At 40.4% G+C, this 22264-nt stretch overlaps 1 protein-coding gene across 1 annotated transcript in view; it reads left to right on the forward strand.

Moving 5' to 3' along the window:
• SLC5A12 (solute carrier family 5 member 12) overlaps positions 1-22027 on the forward strand; it is a 46516-nt gene extending 24489 nt beyond the window's left edge. The window contains exons 9-15 of the mRNA XM_004708400.2: positions 2391-2503; positions 3903-3970; positions 8458-8544; positions 12013-12179; positions 16032-16135; positions 18635-18762; positions 21622-22027. Of these exons, the coding sequence (XP_004708457.2) occupies positions 2391-2503; positions 3903-3970; positions 8458-8544; positions 12013-12179; positions 16032-16135; positions 18635-18762; positions 21622-21768 (814 nt within the window). The 3' untranslated portion in view covers positions 21769-22027. The remainder of the gene's footprint in view (positions 1-2390; positions 2504-3902; positions 3971-8457; positions 8545-12012; positions 12180-16031; positions 16136-18634; positions 18763-21621) is intronic.
• The last annotated feature ends 237 nt before the right edge of the window (positions 22028-22264 follow it).

Below are 22264 nucleotides of genomic sequence, written 5' to 3' on the forward strand. Positions count from 1 at the left end.
TAGGAAGATGGAATAGTACTCACATACTTATTGTCCAAATTCCCATAATTAGGACAAGAGAAGTTTCTACTTATTAAATTTGTCATTTGATGAGGCGATGCACAAAATCTGATAGAGCTGCAACTATTCCAACTGAAGTTACCTAAATTAAGTTTCAATTATGGACTCATCCTGCATTACAGTAAATTTTTTTTAAAAGTTACTTCTTTCTATGCACTCTTTTTTAAAAAAATAAGTCATTATCTTGGGGCTATTGCAGCTCTTATAACAATCCAAACATCAATTGTATCAAGCACATGTATACACGTGTTGCCATCATCAGTTCCAAAACATTTTCTTTCTACTTGAGCCCTTGATAACAGCTCATCTTTTTCGCCTCCCTCCCCTACCCTTCCACCCTCGTGAACCCTTAATAATGTATAAATTACTCTTTTTTTCATATTTTACACCATCCGCTGTCTTCTTACTTCTTGTCTTCATGTGAGCTCTAAAGGATACTAAAAACCATTAGTTAATAATAAACAATTAGTTAATTATTATTAATGAAATACCTTTTAATGGCTAGTCATGCTTTATTCATTAACTTGTTTATTTTTCAGAAGCTTTTATTTGTAGATGGATGTGGCAGCACATGAATTGAATGTAGTCATACTAGCTAAAATATTGCTGGTTAGTCCCAAACAGAACGGGATTTTCTGTTATTTTTCAAAAAAAACCCAAACCACTAACTATTCTGTCACTGAGTTTTCAAACTACGAGAATGCTCTCTGGAAAGCTGAAATGAGCATCAGCGAGTTTATTTCATGTTGGGTTTTGCATCTTCCAGTGTTAACTCTTGCTCACTCACTGCATTACAACCACATTTGTCTTCCTTCAGGTTGTCACATCCAACACATTCCTTTCCCTATTGAGGGTTCTATAAATTAATTTTCCCTTCTTCCTAAATCATCTTTTTTTCATTACGCATGGTTTCTGTCCATGCCTGGGACCTTCCTAGAGAAGGATCTCCGTAAATCTCCCAAGTTCAGTTGAAGTCTCTGTAGGCCTTGTTCTAATAGAAACTTAGGAATTGCTTGTAAAAATTTTCACAAGCATGATAAAATTTACAGTTAGTTATCAAAAGTCTGGCCTCCAGACACATAACAAACAAAAACATATTGGTTGAGAACGAGGGGGGCTGGAGCAGAGATCTAAAACCCATCTGTAGACAGCTGAACATCTTCCCACAGAGGGGCCACAGGGAAAGGATGAGTCACCAGGGTACAGTAAAACATCGATGAAACACACTATATTCCTCTGGTTCCTTGAGACTTCCTCACCCACCCACTACCATGACCCCAGTGCTGCTTCTCAATTCAGACTATACGAGAACACGTACACAGGTACACCTAAGAGATGGGAGCTTATGACACACAGAATCCAGAACAGGAGTGGGAATAGTAATACCAGAAGGATAGGGAGAAGAGTGGGGGAGGAAAGGAGAAAGGGGTACCAATTGCAATGATTGACACATAACCATACACCCCTCTACAGGGGGAAGAACCACAGAACACATGGGGGAAGGAAGACAGAGGTTGGTGCGAGAGATGAAAATAATAACGATGTACAATCTATCAGGGGGTTATGAGGGCGGTGGGGGAGAAGGAGGTTGCAATGATCGACACATAACCATACACCTCTCTACAGGGGGAAGAACAACAGAAAACATGGGGGAAGGAAGACAGAGGTTGGTGCGAGAGATGAAAATAATAACGATGTACAATCTATCAGGGGGTTATGAGGGCGGGGGTGGGGGGTGTAGAGGGCGGGGGAGGAAGAGGAGCTGATACCAAGGGCTCAATAGAAAGTAAATGTCTAGAAAAGAATGAAGGCAACATAGGTACAAACATGCCTGATTGAATCGATGCATAGATTATAATAAGAGTTGTACGAGCCCCCAACAAAATGATTTTTAAAAAATCTATGTATTTCTTATTCATCAGTATATGTCTATTACTTAGAATAAACACAAAGAAGAGTGAAAAAATAAATTAATGGATGATTAATAAATAGCAAACTGTACTTACTTTTGGGATGGAATGGTCACTATTTTCTTCCTCGTCCAATCTGAGCACATTCTTCAGTTCTTTCCGGGATTTCGTCTCAATCTCTAGCCGCCGCTGTTGGCTAGCGTCAGGGCTGTTTGTGGCAGAATTGAAAGGCATCAGGAAGCTAGCCTTGATGTGAGTAAGCCAACAAGGCACGCAAGTCCCCTGGACTCCCAGAAGAGGCACCGATCTGCATCTGTTTCCCAGAGTCCTGCTGGGAACTACTTGTCCTAGAGGACAGAGCAGGCTGGGGGCCTCCCTTTATTTAACTTGGACTGTGCTCTTTCTTGTCTTTCCTTCTAGCACGGTGGCTGCCAGCATCAATGCTTTAGCAACGGTGACCTTCGAGGATTTTGTCAAGAGCTGTTTCCCCCACCTCTCCGACAAACTGAGCACCTGGATCAGTAAAGGCTTATGTAGGTACAGTCAGTGGGACTTCTGTTCCATATCATGAACTGCTCATGCAACCAGACTGCAAATGCTATTCAGGACACACTGAGATACATGAAATAAGCTACTATCTAGATTCTCACACTTACAAAGGTGCAAGGGGACCACCCAGGGAGAATGATCAGTTCACTCCCATGTCATTGTCTGTATTTTTGATACTATTCCATGTTCTCACTATCCTCGAAATGCATTACATACACACCCCTTGACACTATGTGTAGCTCCAGATTTGTCCATTCCTCTGCCTGGGGAGACTTTCTGTTCACTATGATTAGTAACTTGGTCTAATAAAAGTCAAATTCCTTTAAGTGGGATTCCTAAAGTAAACTAAACTAAAACAAAAGGGATTCCTTATTATCATATTTTCTGTCACCGTCTCCCAGTGAATGCTTGCTGCTTGCCTAATAACATAGTAGCATAGTGTTTGTCATCACTGATACTTCTTATATTAAATTCTGGTCTTGAGAAGCTTACTTTTAAAGTTTAAACAAATTATATATTAATGTTCTTCTTATAGGAAATGTAAGTAAGGTGAAAAATATGTGTAGTCTTTGAATAATATATATACACCAGAGGGAGAAGGTTTAAAGAATAGTGAAAATCTTTTTTCTTCACTTCTGTCACTGTATCTCTTTTTCATTTGCCTCTTCCTTTTTCATCTATAGTTTATAACATAGACTGAAAATTCATTAAACTCATAGGTGTTTTTTATATACAATAAAAGCGATGCATTTTTAAGATAATTTAGAAGGTGTTTTAAGAAGGAGAAGGAGCCCACACAGATTCATTCCATGAGCTCGGAAGATGCTAGAGGTACAGTGGAAGGTGCTTCAGACCATGACACTGATGGCCCCCGGGTCCTTCACCAGATATGTAAATGAATAAGTGATTATGCAATCCACTAAGAACCACAGCAGTGGCACAACCAGTGTGTTGAGGGGAAAGAAAATCCAGACTTGTAAAACTTACAAGGCAGCATGTGTAGGTTTAATTTATCCATTTTGAATATTGACAAGCTATCTGAATCCGAGTGAAGTTGGTATCTTCTGTGTCCGGTGAGTTGCTGGGAGAACTGGAATGTTTCCTTGGTTTAGATTGAGAGCGTTTCCAGAAGTCATGGTGCTTCCATGTGATGGGTTTCTTCTTGAATTCGGGAGCGAAAACCTGAGTCTAGCTTACAGTTATTTGACCTTCTCTGGACAAGCACATCCTTGAGAGACCTTCTGAGACTCAGTGGTGATTCGTGCTGGCTGGGGATGACCGTTAGCAGAGATCCATTCTTGCATTAGGGATTGGTCTGAGTGGGGGCTCAAGAAATCCCTCAGAGCAAGCCTAGGTGATAGTTACACATTTTGTTTCTTTCAGGTCTCTTGTTTGGTGCAATGTGTACCTCAATGGCTGTGGCTGCATCCCTCATGGGGGGCGTTGTGCAGGTAATGAAAGAGGGAAAAACAGAAAAAAAAAACAACCCTAAAATAGCATCTTTCCCCTACTCTCTTTCTAAAGCTTTGCTTCCTCCTCCAAAGTCCAAATGCTCTGATTCATTGATATCAGGCCCACTACCATTTAGTAGTAAGCCTATAGGACAGAGTCGAACTGCCCCTTTAGGTCTCTGGAGATGTGGCTCTTGATGAGAGAAGAAAGCCTTGTCCTTCTCCCTTGAAAAAGCTGGTGGTTTACAGCTCCTGAGCTTGCTGTTAGGAGCTCAACACCCAACACCCAACCCCCAAGGCATTTGATCATGTCCATGGCTGCAGGAATTCCAGTGACTGTTGATGACCCTTGAGCAAGAGGGCCGGCCCCAACATATGTAGATTTGTTTTTCCTGTTGCTATTAGGGTATTCTTAATGCTACTTGAATGCTTGAGCTCCCTACAATAGTAACTGAAAACAAAACAAAAACTTGAATAGGTTGGCCCATGGAGTTCAAACCCATGTTGTCAATAGTCAACTGTGTCTCCATTGCAGGATCAGAGAACAAAGACGTAGGCAGTAGGTCACCTGATAGTTCTTTTGTCTACATAGGAGCAGATGTGGGACTGGAAGACAGAGCATCCTCTTTTTTTATTTGTATAGTGGCCTCCTAGCTTTGACTGTGTAAAGATGCAGCTGTGATTGCCCTATTTGATTGCCCAAATAGTTTTGCTCTATCGAATATAATGGAACTACTCTTGTATTCAGACTTTATCTATGGGAAGATTGAGTACCACCGGTGCAAGACATGGAGTCAAGTTTTTAATTTCATGTGCACAAAACCACTCCACACTCACCTGGTATGTTTGTGAGTCGTGTTGGATAGACAGGAAGGAAGCAGCTTTCAGTTCCTAAAAGAAAGACTTTTCCAATGTTTTAATTTTAAATATTACAAAGTGTCTAGGAGAATATAATCCCGGGAAATGCTCAAAACAAACAAATGAAAAAACAACTCCAAGGTCAGAGATGTCTGGAAAATGGTGCAAGCTATCTCCCTCCTCAGCAGTCAGATATCCAGGCACAGCATACATTAGCTTACTGAATGCTCTAGGAGGCCCTGCAGTAAAGCAACCTGTGTGATTTCAAATGTGTGAATTCAAGATTATGTGTAAGGGCTGGGGACCAAGGAACAGCAACAAAATTCACCTGTCAACTTAGAAGAAGGCCATTATATCCAATATGCTCCTTTCGTAATCAGAGCATGTAGGTAATTTTATCAGCAGTATTAATAAAGAAATAAGAATAATAGCAATCATTTTCTGAATTAATCATATACTCCAAGGAGTACACGGTAATAGAATGAGTTAAATGTTGGACTGCTAACCACAAGGGCAGTGGTTCAAATCCAGCAGCCACTTTCCAGCAGAAAGATAAAGGCTGCCTGTTCCTGTACAGATTCATGTCTCAGAGCCCTATGGAGCAGTTTCACTCTGTCCTATGTGATCACTAACAGTCAGAATCCACTCAAAGACAGTAGACTCACTTATTTTTTCATTTGTTTTTGTCATATGCTCCTTTGTATTAAAGTACTCTTCTGAGATTTCTTGTGAATTCTTTGTTGAATACTCACAAAATCTTTAGCAATCAAGTATTATAATCCTCAAATGACAAATGAGACACTAATGCAAAGAATCAAATTATCTTGCCCAAGGCATAAGCAACATCAACCTCAAAGAAGTGCTGCTGGGAATTGCCCTCCACTTCCGCGCATAGCCTTGATGAGATTTGGGCAGAGAGGAGAAAGTTCAGCTAGTTGAGTTTTAAGTCTTCTTCAAATTAAGCATGCTAATGAAAACAAAGGCCAATGGTGCTACAATGGTTACAGCCATTGACTTTAAGCTGGTAGGTACATTTGAACCTGCCAGTTGCTCCACGGAAGAAAGCTGTGGCACTTGGATTCCATAAATGTTTCAGTCCTAGAAATTCTATGGTGTTGTTTTACTCTATTGCATGGTGTCACTATGACCCAAGCCATGGCGTTTTCAATCTCCTTGTGTACATGTGAAAGTTAGATGTTGAATATGGTAGACTGAAGAAATTTGACGCATTTGAATTATGCTGTTGGTGACAAATAATGAATGTAGCATGAGCTGTCAAAGAACAGACAACTCTGTCTTGAAGAGGGATAGCCAGAATACTCCTTAGACTCAGGATGGCAACACTTCATCGCATGTACTTTGTGCACGTTATCAGGAGAGACGAGTCCTGGAGAAGGAAGCTTGGTAAGGTAGAGGGGCAGCAAAAGAGAGGAAGGCCCTTAACGAGATGGATTGACGCAGATGGAGCAACCGTGGGCTCAAACAGAACAATTAATGATGCAGGATGAGGTGGTGGCTCCTTCTGCTGTATAAAGGATCCCTGTGATTTAGAGGTGATTCTATAGAACCTGTAGATATCTACCAACAATAACATCAATTGGAATTGACTTAATGGAAATGGGTTTGGGTAGAATGACAACAAAAATGGTTAAAAGTAAGATTTTTTACACATAAAAGATTAAATATCTGTTTTTATTTTTGTATTATGTGAAAAAATTTTCGCTGAAATATCCATACTGGTTAGTGACTTTGTAGGACATGCCAATTTCTTCACAGAGTGATCTAAGCAGTGCTGTGTACTTATTGACTTGCCTATATAATAGCTAGTAAAATTAGCTTCCAGATTCAGCAACTAGAGAACCTATGCATTAGCACCATCAGTCAGCAGACGAAATGGCAAGAACGTGAAATTAAATATTGACTTTGGGGAAAAGGATGCTGCAGCATTGATTCTTCTGAAACTTAACCTTCAAAAACAGCCATGATAACTTAATTATGGCTCATCAAAGATGCCACACTGCGACTGGAGAGGACTTGAAGCTTTTTGGTTTGTTCTCTTTATTTGTATTGAGGAATAAGATGACCCTCTGAAGTAGAAGAAATGTGAGTAAATAACCACAATGCCACCACACTTGAGTTCTATGTGTCACATCCATGATTAGATCCCACACAGTCTATTACTTCTGGATTATTGCAAGAACCTTTTCTTGAAATAAAATAGATCGTCATGACGGTTTGTTCTTTTGACATTCCCTGCCCCATCCCCAGCCCAAAGGAGAAAGTGAGAGAAAGATGAATCTTTCTCCCAGAGACGGCTTTTGAGGAACAACATCATGAGTTTTAGAGCCAGAAATTGATTTAAATTCCAGCTCTGTCACTTTCCAGCTAGAAGTAGATTTGTAGTAGGTTTTTAGTAGGCTATGATCACATTATCCATCGAATGGAATTAAAACTATCTATCTGTCTATCAAATAGGATCACTTTTAGGATTAAGTTGGATAATTTTCTAGATTGCCTAGCAAAACCAGAACTCATTGCATTGAGTAGAACTGCCCTATAGGGATTAAAAGGTTAAACATCTTTAAGAAGCAGACTCCACTTCTTCCATGGAGCAGTGGGTGGGGTAAGCCAGTGTTCAACAACTACATGACCAGGTCAGTGTGCCTAGATAGTTTATCTTAACTATCGGACACATAGTTGGTGTCTGACAAACAGAACAAACACCATATAGTTCCATATCATATGCCATGTAAGTACTTCACACTTTCACATAACCTATATGGTTCATACGTGAACCCCATGTAAGATGGGGTTGATGTCAGAAAAAAAAAAGAAGTTCACATTGTTTGCATGAAAGTATGTTAGTCAAGATCTTTGGTGTATCACAATCTCATGTATTTAATCCAAAGAAGCTCCCAAAGGCCAGAATTCATGAACTGAGATATGGCTAAATTGTAGAGTAGTTGTGTGTTTGGGTGGTATGTGTGTTGGGTGTGTACTTACACACATGCTCACTTTATAAAAGTCCATGTGCACTTTCAAGGCTCTTGGGTGACATTATCATAAAACTAGACGGTGACAGTGAATTGGTAAAGGAAAGCCTTTCCTATTGTTTGGGTACAGGATTTTAGAGACTGACAGCCATGGAAATGTATTTGTTAAATTCTCTCATTCTCCAAAGTCCAGAAGATAGGGAGGAATAAGTTGGAAGATGGAGTGTTCAATGGTCTCCTTACAACATCTCAGCTTAAAACTTCAATATCCTGGAAGCATTCTGGAGGGAGGAGAGCAGACAATTATTATTATCAAAATAATAGAATTGTCAAATTAAACTAGAACAGATGGTCAACTGTATAGAATATGAAACTAAAATTTGGATCTATTTCCTTAACATATTATAAATGCTTTTTGACAGAATAGAAAATAGAAATAAATCAGAGTTCCAGCTGATGGCAAACTACTTCTCTCTAGGATTCCAGAAGGAAGAAATTCTGATAGAAAGCATATGATTAATGAGTCAAGATGAGAACCACAATTTTCTTCCAGGTTAAGAGAGGGGGTATGCAGTGGTTCCAGATGGACCTCAAACAGTAGAGAGAGTGATTTATCAGGTCTGTTTTGCCCCACAGGCTGCCCTTAGCATCCATGGCATGTGTGGAGGACCAATGCTTGGCTTGTTCAGTCTGGGCATCATATTCCCTTTTGTGAACTGGAAGGTAAGAAGCCCATGTCACTGCTCACATTTCCCACCCAAAATGGCCCTTACTATGTGCTCTCTTTTTTCTCTCCTCTCACATATTCTTGGAAAGATTGCCTTTTCCAGGGAAAGAATGGCGGCTTCTTTTCATAGTATATATCCAACTTCTTAGTAAGTTAGATAGATAACTTCATGGAAGATATACAACTTCTTAGTTGATACCTAACTTCATTGGAGCCTTTGAGAAATTGAAAGCAAAGAAGAGTAGATGTAGATGTAATCATAATCATAATCATGCTAGATGTAGATAGCGTAGTATAAGGGCAGGTTCTTTTGAGGTTTAAGTTAAACGTTTTCAGTTAAGGACCCACAAAGTATAGTTTACAATTAATAGTGAATTCAGAAATAGTTTAATTAAAGCATAATTTTTAATACTTAAACAAAGATAAATTATATTTATATTTTTCAATAGTTACCTAAAACTAGGTCTAACTTAAATAACTAGCCTGGGACATTCTGGCACTTGGACTTCTCTGTTTTGCTGGGCTGATGGGTTGATAATAAATTCTCAAGTAAATTGTGGTGAATGTGTACTAAGTGTGCATCAAAGCAGCATTTAATCATTTAAAATATTTTTAAAAGTTTTCATTATGGTTAATTCCAGGAAAACAGTCATTTAACCTACTGCTATGGACCCAGCTACTTGCATATAGACATTCATTATACTCAGGTTTCCATGTCGTTATTGACGTCATAGGAAACCTTACTAGTCTCTGGCTACCACTCCAATTGGATTTTCTCTGGGTCAATTGTGTGGATCTGGGCAAAGAGAAGGGAGGGGCAAGAGAACCTTTGCGATTTGCATCATTTCCTCTGCAGTCCTGTGTGGAGGGGCAGTCCTTAAACCAATTTTTCTGATATTAGAAATGACAAAGGTAGCTTGGTCTTTGAAAGCAATTTGAGGAAAGGCAATTTCCTAGCCACAGATAAACTATAAGCAGGTTACCTAATATCTTAATGCCTTACCAACATTAATTTGTTAGTTATTTTCATTACTGATGGCCCCATTTAGTCAGAAAATGTGTTCTACATAAAGGTAAGTGATATTATAAATTTGTGGGCCCCTTTGTCATTGGTCATGGCTGACCATATTCATCACAGATTTCTTGTCCATAGAACGTGGACACAACCTTAGCATCCTTCTTACTGTGGTCTTTGCGTTATGCTGGGATGACTAGCGAAACAAGTCCATAGACATTCATATGTGTATGAGAAAGAGCTTTCTATCAAGCAGGCATTATTTATTGAGAAAACAAATAAATAAAAAATCTCAGCCCAGTCCAACTCAAGTCCACAAGTCTGATTCTAGTCCTTAAGTCCTTCGGACTCACACAGCCACAAGCAATGAAGCCGAATACAGGAATGTCACAGGTCGGTGGTGCAAATTCCCATGGAACCCATGGTGGGTTTCAGAGTGGCCCACCAGCAGCAAAGTGAAAGCAGAGAGATTCCCAGGGTCCTTCTTATTAGAAGCCCATGACCACAAGGAGGCCCCATCAGGCTGTGACCCGATTGACAGGTTGAATACCAGCCCTACACTTTTAGACATCTTCAAGTTGACATGAAATTATGTAAGTACCATAATCTTTCAGGCCAAACCAAAGCCGAACACTGTGAATTGATGGTGTCTCATAGCAAACCCATAGGACAGAGTAAACCTGTCCCTTATGAATTTCTGAACCTGGAACTGTTTATGGGAGTAGAAAGCCTTGGCTTTCTCCCACAGAGCTGCTGGTGGTTTCGAACTTCCAAACTTGTGGATCTCAGTTCAACATATAACCACTATGCCAACAGGGCTCTGCAGTTACTGTAAATTAGTCTGAGTTGGACCTCAGATTGAAATACATTTACTCTACAGGAAGCCAGGGGTCAGTCGATTATGCAGCCTTTGGATCAAAGTTAGCCCATATCCTGCTTTATATAGGCTTGCAAGTTTATAAAAAAACAACGGAATAAAAACGTTTTCCATTTTTAGATGATTGAAAAAAACACACAAGAATATTTCATAAAACATGAAAATTATTTTAAATGAAAACATCAGTGTTCATAAATAAAGTTTTATCAGGACACAGCAACTCTCAATTGTTTATATACTGTGTATGACCTGTTTTTAAGGAGCCTTGGTGGCATAGTAGTTATACACATTGGGCTGCAATCCACAAAGTCAGCAGTTCAAAATCACCAGCCACCTCACAGGAAAAAGATGGGGCTTTCTACTCCATAAAGATTGACAGTATCTGACATAGATGGGGCAGTTTTATCCAGTCCTGTAGGGCCACTCAGAAGTATCATCAACTGGAGGGCAGTGAGTTTGGTTTGGGAGTGGCTGTTTTCACACTACAATTGTGGTTTGGGGTTATTGTGGCAGAAAAGGAATGATCCACAAAGCTGAAAATACTTCTTATCTTCTCTTCACAAAAGGAGTTTGCTGACTATTGGCCTACTGAACATAATAACATGTCCACTCTAATATCATCCAGTGTCTTTATTTAAGAAACACATCACTAAGCCTGCATTGTGGGAACTGAAAAGAAGACAGTGCACATAAATAATTTCTAGCACATGGGACCAAGCATTTAGGATCTAAAGCCAGAATTCAAGGCATGCGTTTAAACCACATAGCTTGCTTTAATTTTCTCACTAGTGGGCAGCGTCTTCTGGATTTTTGGGTTAGGGATGTGTGATTAATTTATTGTTTATAGCTAGAGGCATTAGCCCATTTGAGTGTGCGTGCACACGCGTGCTCTATTTTCTTCACAGAGCAGCCTCGGCCATCTGTGCGACACTGAGGGTCCAGCTTTCGTTTTCACGAAGTCTTCGTCTCTGCGAGAATATTCCATTTCCTTTACAGGAGAACTCGTTCAACTCACCGGCTTTTTAAGCACCGTTTGCCAATAAATATACCCCTTAAACGACAGGGCTTGCATATCTATTTGTTGGATTTTGGAATCAAACAAAAACAAATCCCAGAACTTGGGAGCCTGGAGTCTCCGCCAGAATTTCTTGGGAAGAGAAATAGGAGTAAGGATTTCTGAATAATACTGTCAATGAAAAACGACCACATTTTCTCCATTATGTGCAGCTTCCCTGAACTTCAGAAATCTTCCATTGGGAAAGCGGTTTCAACAGATTTTGATGTGCCAAAAGAAAAAAAGTTGATACTTCTTTTCTGTTAAAAAAAATACAGCAAAAACACCCAGAAATAGTATGTTCACTCTAATAACATCCAGTGTTTTTATTTAAGAAACACGTTACTAAGGCTGCATTGTGGGAATTGGAAAGAAGAGAGTGTCCATAAACTATTTCTGGCACATGTCATCAAGAATTTGGGATCTCGAGCCAGAATCCCTGAAGCCCAGGATCCCCCGTGTGATTATTTCAGAAGACAGCTCTGTCTGATCTCTATAACTTGTTTTCCTTTCTCAAGGGTGCACTTGGAGGCCTATTAACTGGAATTACCTTGTCATTTTGGGTGGCCATTGGAGGCTTTATCTACCCAGCAGCAGACTCCAAGACATTGCCCTTGCCTCTGTCGACAGATCAGTGTGCTCCATCAAATGTTACAGAATTGGTGTCTCAAGTGCTGTCTAGTAGGTATGCTCATCTGAAATATTCTGATAAGGCTGAGAGGGGGTCAGCAGCTCAGAGACAGATTGACAGGGAAAAGTCTGTTGAAATCTATCTTTCTCTCTTATGTGAATCGAGCTCTAAAGAAATGCCAGCTGTGGATCCAGCTTTCTTCTGGACTCATCATGTTGAGATGTTTAAGAGGGAAAGATGGGCCTTTCTACACCTGTACAGAGTTACAGTCTCAGAAACTTGCTTGGGCAGCTTCACCTTGTCTTATAAAGTTGCAACGACTCAGAATTGACTCCAGTGTAGTGAGTTTGCTTTGGTTAATATGGGTGAAGGGGCAAACGTGTGAATTGTGGGTGGAAGTTTATGTAAGACAGGAAAAACAGCGGAGCGTTTGGAAATGAGTGAGTGTGAGGATCATGGTGTTATTACAAGGAAAAGGGATCTGGGAAGAATAGTATTGAGGAACAGAGCTTAGCTCCAATGTTCAGGAAAGCTAAATTATCCTATTTTTTTTTCTATTGACTTTTCTCATTTTCCTCTAACTTTTCCTTTTCTAATCCATTCTATTCATACTGCAGATGCATTATTTGACCTCTTGACTTGAAATGACCTTAATATATTTTTTAAAACAATTATCCTTCCATTCATTAAGCCTTTCTATAATAGTCACATGTTGAACCTCATATTTAAAAGGTACAAAATGAACTGTCTAGTGAGATGCAGAATGAACTGTCCACTAAGGCCAAGCTTGCATTGTCTACAGCACCTGTGGCCCATCAGAAATTGTGTTAGGCTGGGTGGACTAGAGAAACCAACCCATAGACATTCATATGTGTATAAGAAAGCTTTATATAAAGAGTAATTGTATATTAAGAAAACATCCCAGTCCAGTCCAGATCAAGTCCATAAGCCCGATATTAGCTTATATGTCCGATAGCAGTCTTTAATTCAGACTCACACAACACATGCAATAATGCAGGATACAGGAAGATCACAGGACAGTGGGTGGAACGTCTTGTGGATCCAGTGGTGGAGGAAATATCTCATTGCTGGCAGGGGTGTCTATATGGCTCCTCCAGTTCTAGGACTCTGGGTCCATCAGCGTAGTTTCATGTGACTTGTCCATAGGAAGGTGTAGATGAGAGAGTGGGTCTGGCCTCCAGTGAGCTATTTATCTCCATAGCACCTCCAAATGAGGTCATCAAGCTGTAACCTGATTGACAGGCTGAACTCCACCCCTTCATTCTTAATAGTCTCAAGTTGACACCAGATTTTATAACTACTAAAGACATATTTGACTATTCTTTTTTCTTACGTTCTGTTCTATGAGGAGCTCTGGTGGCCCATTGGGTTGCTAACTGCAAGGACAACAGCTCAAACCTACCAGTCACCCCATTGGGGGAAGATGAGGTTTTCTGTTCCTATAAAGAATCACTACCTCAGAAACATAAAGGGATAGTTCTATTCTTCCCTGCAGTGTTGCTATGAGTCTTAGTTTGTTTTCTTGTTGTTTTAGTTTATGGTGACTTCTTCTGCTCTGCATTCCACTGTAGTCTGTTGGGTTCTACTCCATTTTATTGTCAATCTTTATTTGGCTCTACCTTCTCAGTAGACAATAAGCTCTTGGAAGTCATGTGTCTGATTCACTTCAAAAGGGAACACAGTTTGAGAGAAGCAATGAATCAAGTTTAAGTTTCTTCCCACTGCCTCTCTGTTCCTCGGAAATCAGGACTCTTCCTTACTCCTGGAGCACAGACCATCTTCACAAGCAGAAATGGAGTCTTAGGATTTGGGATACCACGCAGAACTAAAATTTGTATTGTTAACTCAGAGCAGAAATTCTTCAGTGTAGCAGGTATAGCACGCTTAGAACAGCAACTCCCTAGAAGAATTTCATTGGCATTATCTCATAATCTTGAACGAGAGAGGGCATTTTCAAATAGTACATATGCCATATTCCTAAAATACCTAATTTAAAATTAAGGACAGAGCAACTGCATCAAGATGCAGTTGCTCGTTGAAGAGGGCATGATCAGCTGAGTATCACCTGTTTCATCATTTACCACTTGTAAATGGGAAGTTTCCCCTAAGAAATAAACTTACAAGCAAACTGCCGTTGGGTCCTTTTTGCTAAAAACCAGGAGTGTCTTTATAGGATACTAGTGACATTTCAACAAAAGTATCGCTTCACTAAGAAAGGAGATGAAAATCTATCTACATACACTCAGCTGAGATCTGTGTCGACATTTTTTTCCTGTGTCTAGACTTTATTGGCATCATTCTCCCACAATTTAAAACTTCCCTGGGACTGAGAGTTAACTCTTGATTCCTTCTCTTAAAGAAACGGCAAGACAACCACCATTTGTTGCTAGTTTTTTTAGCTCCTGAACTCTTTGGCATTGTTTGCGTAAAACCTATTATAATGGAAGTAGATGGATCACAGCATAGAACAGTGAAGAGGTCACATTGTTTGCTATAGTACAACATCCAATATATTGTCCTCCTTTACTTCTGCATTTCATTTAGTACAGAATCATTTCCTTCCGTAAATCTCATGATCCAATTACATCTACTTTTAGTTCAGACTCATCCTGCTATTTCTTTTTTCCATGGCTCTATCACGGCTTCGTTTTGTGGAATGTTAAATCTTGGCCCTCAGTTCTCTTTGCTTGATTAACTACTAGACATTCTTTAAGAGTGAATTGTGGTACATCTCACATATTAATGTGGTTTTGATACTCTTTCTGAATGTTCTCATAATCCTTTGTTTCTAGTCTACCAAGGCTGCCACATTATTTCTTTAAATAGAACTTTTGGTATATACTTCACATATCATACAATTTAATCATTCAATGATATTAAGAGGAGGTGTGCAATCATCACCACAATCAATTTCAAAATATTTTCTTCACATACTCATTGTAGTTAGCTCCTCACTTCCCCTGAAAACCTTCAGTGCCAGTCCCCTAGGTAATTACTAACCCAGTGACTATCTCTAGAGCTTTACCTACCCTGAATTTCACATACAGAAAATCCGCAGTCCTTGATAATACAAAACAGCATTTTAGGATTATCTGTTACTTCCTCGAATGCAGATTTTGTAGTTTACTTACCTGGACACCCTCAATGCCTGTCACCATTCTGAACACTAAATCGTAGCTAAAGGAATTCCTGCTGACTAAATAGCACAAAACTAATGGAAGTCGCAGTCCTCACTGCGATGCAGGCAGTACTAGGGTAATGAATGTCTGATTTATGGGCCACTAGTCCTGGTCCTCCCGAGAAAAGAAGAGGCTTTCAACTCCTGTCAGCAGTTACAGACTCGGAAACCCACCGAGGCCATCCTACCCTGTCCTGTCAGCTCCTTATGAGCTAGAACCACAGAGAGGCTTGTCTTTTTCTTTTCCGCACTTGCCCTCCAGTGTTCTGTAAAACCGTACTCACGTTTAAATGACCGAGTCAAATGTGCTCTGGTTGAAACAAATTCTTCATCCAAAGCAGCTTCACTTACACCTGCGTGGCACTTAAATCACGGAAAGGGCTTTGAGCCTCTTATTAACGTCAGGCTAAATAAGAACTGTATACACCTGTTTTGACTGAGCTACAACTTCAATTTAAAGACACACGTCAGACCAGATTCTGTTCATAATTCAGGGACTTCCGGGATTATAAATTTAGGAATGGATTGGATTGTGTGAAATACTTAGCAAAACCCGTCTTGAATCAATTAACATATTAACAAATGACAAAAAAGCTAAGTTTTGGGGTTTGGAGAGATGCCAGATGCCCAAATAAGCTCATCTTAGTCTTTGAAATCATAATTCCAGACTTTATGTAACTGGTGGCATGTGTTATTTTCCTTCACAGACCTGTCATAGCTGATACCTGGTATTCCATCTCCTACCTTTACTACAGTGCAGTGGGCTGCCTGGGGTGCATAATTGCTGGAGTAATCATCAGCTGCATGACAGGTTGGTTACGTAGATTCATCCTTTGGGGCCCAGGATTTTCATCACACTGGTGCAAATTTGAGTCCACGATAAAAAGTTTTTATTCTCAGATACACGTGATCTCTGTTAGGCGACATGTACAAGTATATTTTAACTGATATGCTTGGATGTATGAGGGAACTTTGAAAAGTTGGCAGAAAATCAGAATTAAAAGATAATGAACTTTTTTTTCATGAAAATTCAGCCCCTTTGGGCTACTAACTTCAAGGTAAGTAGTTTGAAACCACCAGCCTCTCTGTAAGAGGAAGATGAGGCTTCCTACTCCTGGAAACAATCACAGAAACCCACAGGGGTGGTCTACCCTGTCCTGTAACAGTGCCATGGGTTGGAAACACCTCGATGGCAGTGAGGAATTTGTACATGTACATATGAGGGTCAGTCAAAAAGTATTGTTACCATGACTCCAATTCATACATTAATGGACTTATGCCAAACAGAACATGCTTGAACATGTCTATGTGATCAATGCTGCAGACGAGTTCTCTTTAGTAATATACCACTGGTCTATATCTCATTAGGGGCCTTTAAAAAGAAGTCCAATCAAAGAAATGGCTTCAAAGGGTGTCTGTTGGACCAGAGGTATCAGCTCAGAAGGTCATGACAACCACTCTTTGGGATGTCAAAGGGGTCATTTGATAATTTTCTTGAATGACACAGGATGATCGCAAAGGCTGGTTATGAATCTTAAGAAAATAGAAAACCGAGTTGGTGAGCAAAAGGAAAGAAGCTGCAGACAGGAATTTTGGTTCCCCATCACAACTAGGAATTTTGCTTATTCTGTGAGGGTAGAGAAAGCTTGCCCATGAGATTTTGGGGGGTGGGGGGAGTCTTACCTCATCAATACTAAATCCCTGATCTTGCCCATTCAGATGTTTTTATTCCCCAAACTCAAAGAACATTTACAAGGAACACAATTTGAGTCCCTTGAGGATGCCATTTTCACAGATTTTGATATCAATCGAGGGACACGGGGTTCTTCGGGCAAGGGTTACAGAGACGGAAGCAACATCTTCGGAAATGTAGGGAGCCAATGGAGGAGGTATTGGGAAGCATTAGCTTCACATTTTGATGTTTCTATTTAATAAGGTTTCCAGGATTTTGTAGCAATCACTTTGACTCGCTGTATTGTGTATGCATCATACACATAAATATTAATATAATCCCAATATATTCATTGTCAGTTGTTTTGACACCTGGCTCCCAGAAATCTCCATGTGAAAAGTGTTGTGTAATATAACAATAAGGAAGGACACACAAAAGAAGTGGATTTCTTTTTCATTTCACTGAGAGACTGGAGATTTTCCCATCACCACCTTCTTGTCTCACAGGGTCATCCTTTACTAACCTACTGGAAACCAAGGAGAATTTTACCATCCCCTTTGCATACATCCTTTCTAGACCCTCTCTGCCGGGATATGGACCTTTCTACAGCCACAGACTTCAAGATAAAAATCATTTTGGGTATTGGCACTCAAAATCCACATCTTAAGCCATAGTCCATTGACGGTTCATTACCCTTTTTATGTCAAAATCTGTGAGCAAGTGGTGGGAGGAGGTGGAGTATAATAAGCCCATCATAATCATACTCATGCTACCTGCCTGTTTCAACTGCCCAATACTATCAGCATTATCATGATCTATTCTGTAGTACTAACCAACGGGAAGTCATGAGTCCTACCCGACAGATAATCTCAATGGCAGCATTTTGGGAAACTACCCTGGAAAGACAAGGGTGCTTAAAAAAATCCATGAAAAATGAAAATCAATGTCTTATTTCATGAATTTTTGAAGTCTGCTGCACATTTTGCTATCTTCAATACTTTAGAACTCTGAATATATATCAAGAAATAGTCACTGAAATTAAAGAGATCTTGGCTATGATAAGAAGTGGAGTCCTTGAGTGGTGCAAAGAGGTAATATGCTAAACTTCCAACCCAAAGGATGGAAGTTTGAGTCCATCCAGGGGCTCCTTGGAAGAAAGGTGGTGTGATCTCCTTCCAGAAAATTAGCCCTTGAAAGTCCTGTGGAGCACGGTTCTACTCTGACCGACCTGAGATGATCACAAGGTAGTTAACTTGGTGGCAACCCATTGGGCTGAGAAGCACACCCATTTGTAATTTCTGCCTTTCATTTGGTAACAACTTCAAAAAATATATAAGTATATATATATATATATATATATATATATACACACACACAATTAGCAGATTCATTAAAATATGTATTTTAAATAGTAGATTCATATGAAAAGCCATTAGCTTGTCTGAACTGATCATTTAGATATAATTGACAAACTAGCCTCCACCCCTTTGAGGAGTAACCAATTTCTATGAATTTACCAGACAGACTGTTTCCACTCTTCTAAAGGGACCCACTGTTCAAACGGACAATGATCAAACCCTTAAACGGAAGTACCTGAATGTGCATAACCACCTGATTCGGCTGTTCTTTCTTTAACAGGACCTCAACATGGCAAAGATATTCAACCCCTGTTAATTAGACCAGTGTGTAATTTATTTTGCTTTTGGTCCAAGGAATACAAAACCTTATGCTGGTGTGGAGTTCCACATGACAGTGGGACGGAGCAGGTGAGCGAGAGGTTCAGCCTCAGAAGAATCTGTGGTTGACTCAAATGGATTCCTCTTCCATAAATTTAAGCCAGCTGCAAGGACAGGTGTGGGAAGGGAAGGCAATGAATGGTAGAAACTGAAAATATATGGGCTGAACTTCAGAGTTACCTGCGTGATTCCATTTTAAACAAGGAAATAGGTTGACACTGCAAGTGAGTGATTTTCAAATTTCCTTTCAGCCCATGAGGGTGACTTCTTTAAAAAATATGATAGAGATAATAAGAAAAGTAACAAAATAAGGCACACAGTCTAGTGTTGAGAATAATAACTTTAAAAAAGTTATTAATTTGATCAAAAGCACATGTTTTTAAGAGTCAAGCAATCTTGTGTTTAACCTTAGATATATGTTTATTTTCATAGGGTAAATTATTTAACCTCTCTGAGCTTCAGTCTTTCTCACCTGAGATGTGGTCCATGAGGAGGGTCTTTGAGCAGGGAGCCACAGGAGGTCCAGGACTCCCCAGTTATCCTCATCCCATTAGGAAGCACATGGTGTCCAGGCAGGGCTACAGCCATCCAAGTAGATTTAGTGACTTAAGGCAGGAGAGGAAGGGACAGCAGAGGAACCAGGGAAAAGCTCCCACAGAAAGAGAGATGACCATACCTTTTATTATTATTTTTTTAACAGCTTTATTGGTATATAATTCACATGCTACAATATCTAATGGTTTGACCATATTAAAAAAGGTTGGAAATGTCATTTGTAAGGTTACAAAAGGTAACCAGGGTGTCTGTTGAAAGAAAACAAAGCTGTATTAGGCAAGATTATACAGGTAAGAAAGGAGCCCTGGTGGTTCAGCGGCTCTGAGTTGAGCTGCTAAACACAAGGTCAGCAGTTCAAACCCACCAGGTACTCCTCAGGAGAAAGACAGGCTTTCTACTCTCATAAAGAGTGACTCTCAGTAGGCAGTTCTACCCTAGCCTACAGGGGTACTTGGGTCAAAATCGACTGGATGCCAATACATTTTTGTTGTTGTCTGTATTCAGTACGAAAACAGCATTTGACAACTACTGTAAGGCCTTGGGGAAAAGTTTCTTTTTAACATCACATCTGACCTTATCTGTTTATCCTCCCACTTTATCAAGGCATGCCTGATATTTTGGGGTTTTTTTTTTTGGCAGGGGGGCGGGGGTCCATTTCTTTCTTATTTGAGCCATTTTCATTCTTTCAGTTCCACACATTTTACTCTTTTGGAACTCTGGGAGGGGGGCTCTCACTCATATTAATCATATTTTTAGGTGGTCAATTGCTCTCCTCCTTCAGAGACACCAAAACAACATACATAAAGCCAAGCTGAATGTAGCACTTAGACTGCAGTACCGAGAAGGAGCCCTTTACTGAGGGTTTGATGGAGCGTGTCAGGTGCAGATAGAGACAGGATTCGGAGCTCAAATGGTTAAGGCAGATCTTTCAGTGCCAGGCTCTGATTGTGGCTGAGCAACATGTGTGACATGACTGTTTAAGAATGTTGAACACAGCCAGGTGAAGGCCAGCAGTCTTCATCAACAGTGGTTTGATAAGAAAGGGGTTGGTGGCATCGAACAATCGATCATACTGAAAAAGAGCCATTTGCCTCGATAAACTTTATATTGGCCTGAAAAGACCGCTGGGAATAAACACGGCACTGAGGACAAGTATTGGCCATCCTCTGGACTGTCAGAAGAACAAGCAGCCCTGTCGTGGTCTAGCCAGAATACGCCTTGCAGGGAGCATAGGGAGCCTTCTGCTCGGGCAATTTAAGCGTGTTATCAGCAGAGACGAGTCCCTGGAAAAGGACATCATGTTTCATAAAGTAGAAGTCCAGGAAAAGGAGAAAGATGGTCAAGGAGCTGGATCGACCCCGTGACTACAATTGGCTCTGACATAACACTCGTGAGGATGGACAGGACCGGGCAGTTTTGCTCTGTTGGATGGAGGGCGACTATGAGCTGGAACCTCCGGTGCCTAAAAGCGACAACACCCCCGATGGCTTGGGCAGGAAGGGGGCACCGCTGTCTCAGAAAGAGATCGGTCTCTTCCCAGGAGGTACTAATACTGCCCATCAAGAGTGCTGCACTAAATTGTGGTGGTTGTTCAGTGCCATTACGTTGGTTCCAACTCACAGCAAACTTCTGTACCGCGGAGGTAAACACCGCCCGATCCTGTGCCATCCTCACAACTGTCCCCGTGTTTGAGCCCGTTGTTGCAGGCGCTGCGTCAGTCCAGCGTATCACGGGCCTTCTCTAAATGAGAAGTGTTCAAGCTTCTTCCCGTTACATGAGGCATCTTGTAATACCCAATAAATGATTATTCCGATCATCATTAGAAAAGTAGCCCTATGGTGCTGTTGGGCATGAACTGCTGACTGCAACGTTGGCCATCTGAACCCACCAGTCACTCTGTGGAAGAAAAATGAGGTTATTTTTGCCTTCAAAAACATACAGCCTCAGAAAAGCCATATAGGGGCCCATGAGTTGACATCAATTTGATGGCAATGCTTTGGGTGTTTTGTTTTATTAGCTATAACTACATGTGTTGAGGTAGGCTTCCCTCAGGAGAACAGTGAAGTGTTCCATTGCTGACTCAAAGAAGGTTGCCGGTTCAAATCCACAGCAGCACAGGACGAAAGCCATGATTCTTTCCAAAAAAATCAACCATTGAAAAGCATCACAGTTTCACTGTGACACAGTCCATACAAAATGCTTCGGTTTGGTTTGATATGAAGTTATTATAAAGTATCATGGGTCAGAGTTATTTCTGTTGCTTATTACAATTATGTTTTTGAGGCAGAAGCCCAAGTAAAATTGCTTTAATCCTTGTCTTTCTGTTTTCCATAGGAAGAACTTGAAAATGGCAGTGGCTGGAAACGAGGCACTGAGTCTGCCTTACAGAATGGACTCACGCAAGAGAGCCAGGCCCCTGGCTCTGACCCCAAGGACAAAAGTTACACCAATGTGACCTTGGCGAAGATGACCCATTTCTGAGGCAGCACAGGCTCGCACGCAGATACACACTGAGTTTTTGGTTAGTTGAGTTGTGTAGTCACTACTGATGGGAATCAATAAACATCACCAGTTTCTATTTATACTTATTTATAACTACAAATAGAATAAAATGCCTGTTTTCCAGAATTTGGGGGTGGGGTGGGGGGTACAGATACCAACTTTTAGATGAGAAAAAAAATCCAAGCCTCTTTTTGATCTGGAAACTTCCTTCTTAAATAAAGAATAAGTTTCATCATGACATGGAGTAAGTCTCTTTTGCTTCATTTCACATTTAAATCCAACTTATTTTTAACATCAAATATCTTAGAGTTGAGGTTGAATGGAAAAGAATATTGCTGCAATATTCTTTTCTACCATTGCTGACAAGAGAATCAGTGCCTACTGTCACCCCCTAAACATCACCTATATGTAGACTCCCCCCTCCAATCCAACCGCAGCAGTTGCAACACATAAATGCCTTGAGCTGCTGTGATCC

This window comes from Echinops telfairi, unplaced genomic scaffold, assembly GCF_000313985.2.
Source record: "Echinops telfairi isolate 266 unplaced genomic scaffold, ASM31398v2 ScPeMD7_60;HRSCAF=208, whole genome shotgun sequence".
Lineage (NCBI taxonomy): Eukaryota > Metazoa > Chordata > Mammalia > Afrosoricida > Tenrecidae > Echinops > Echinops telfairi.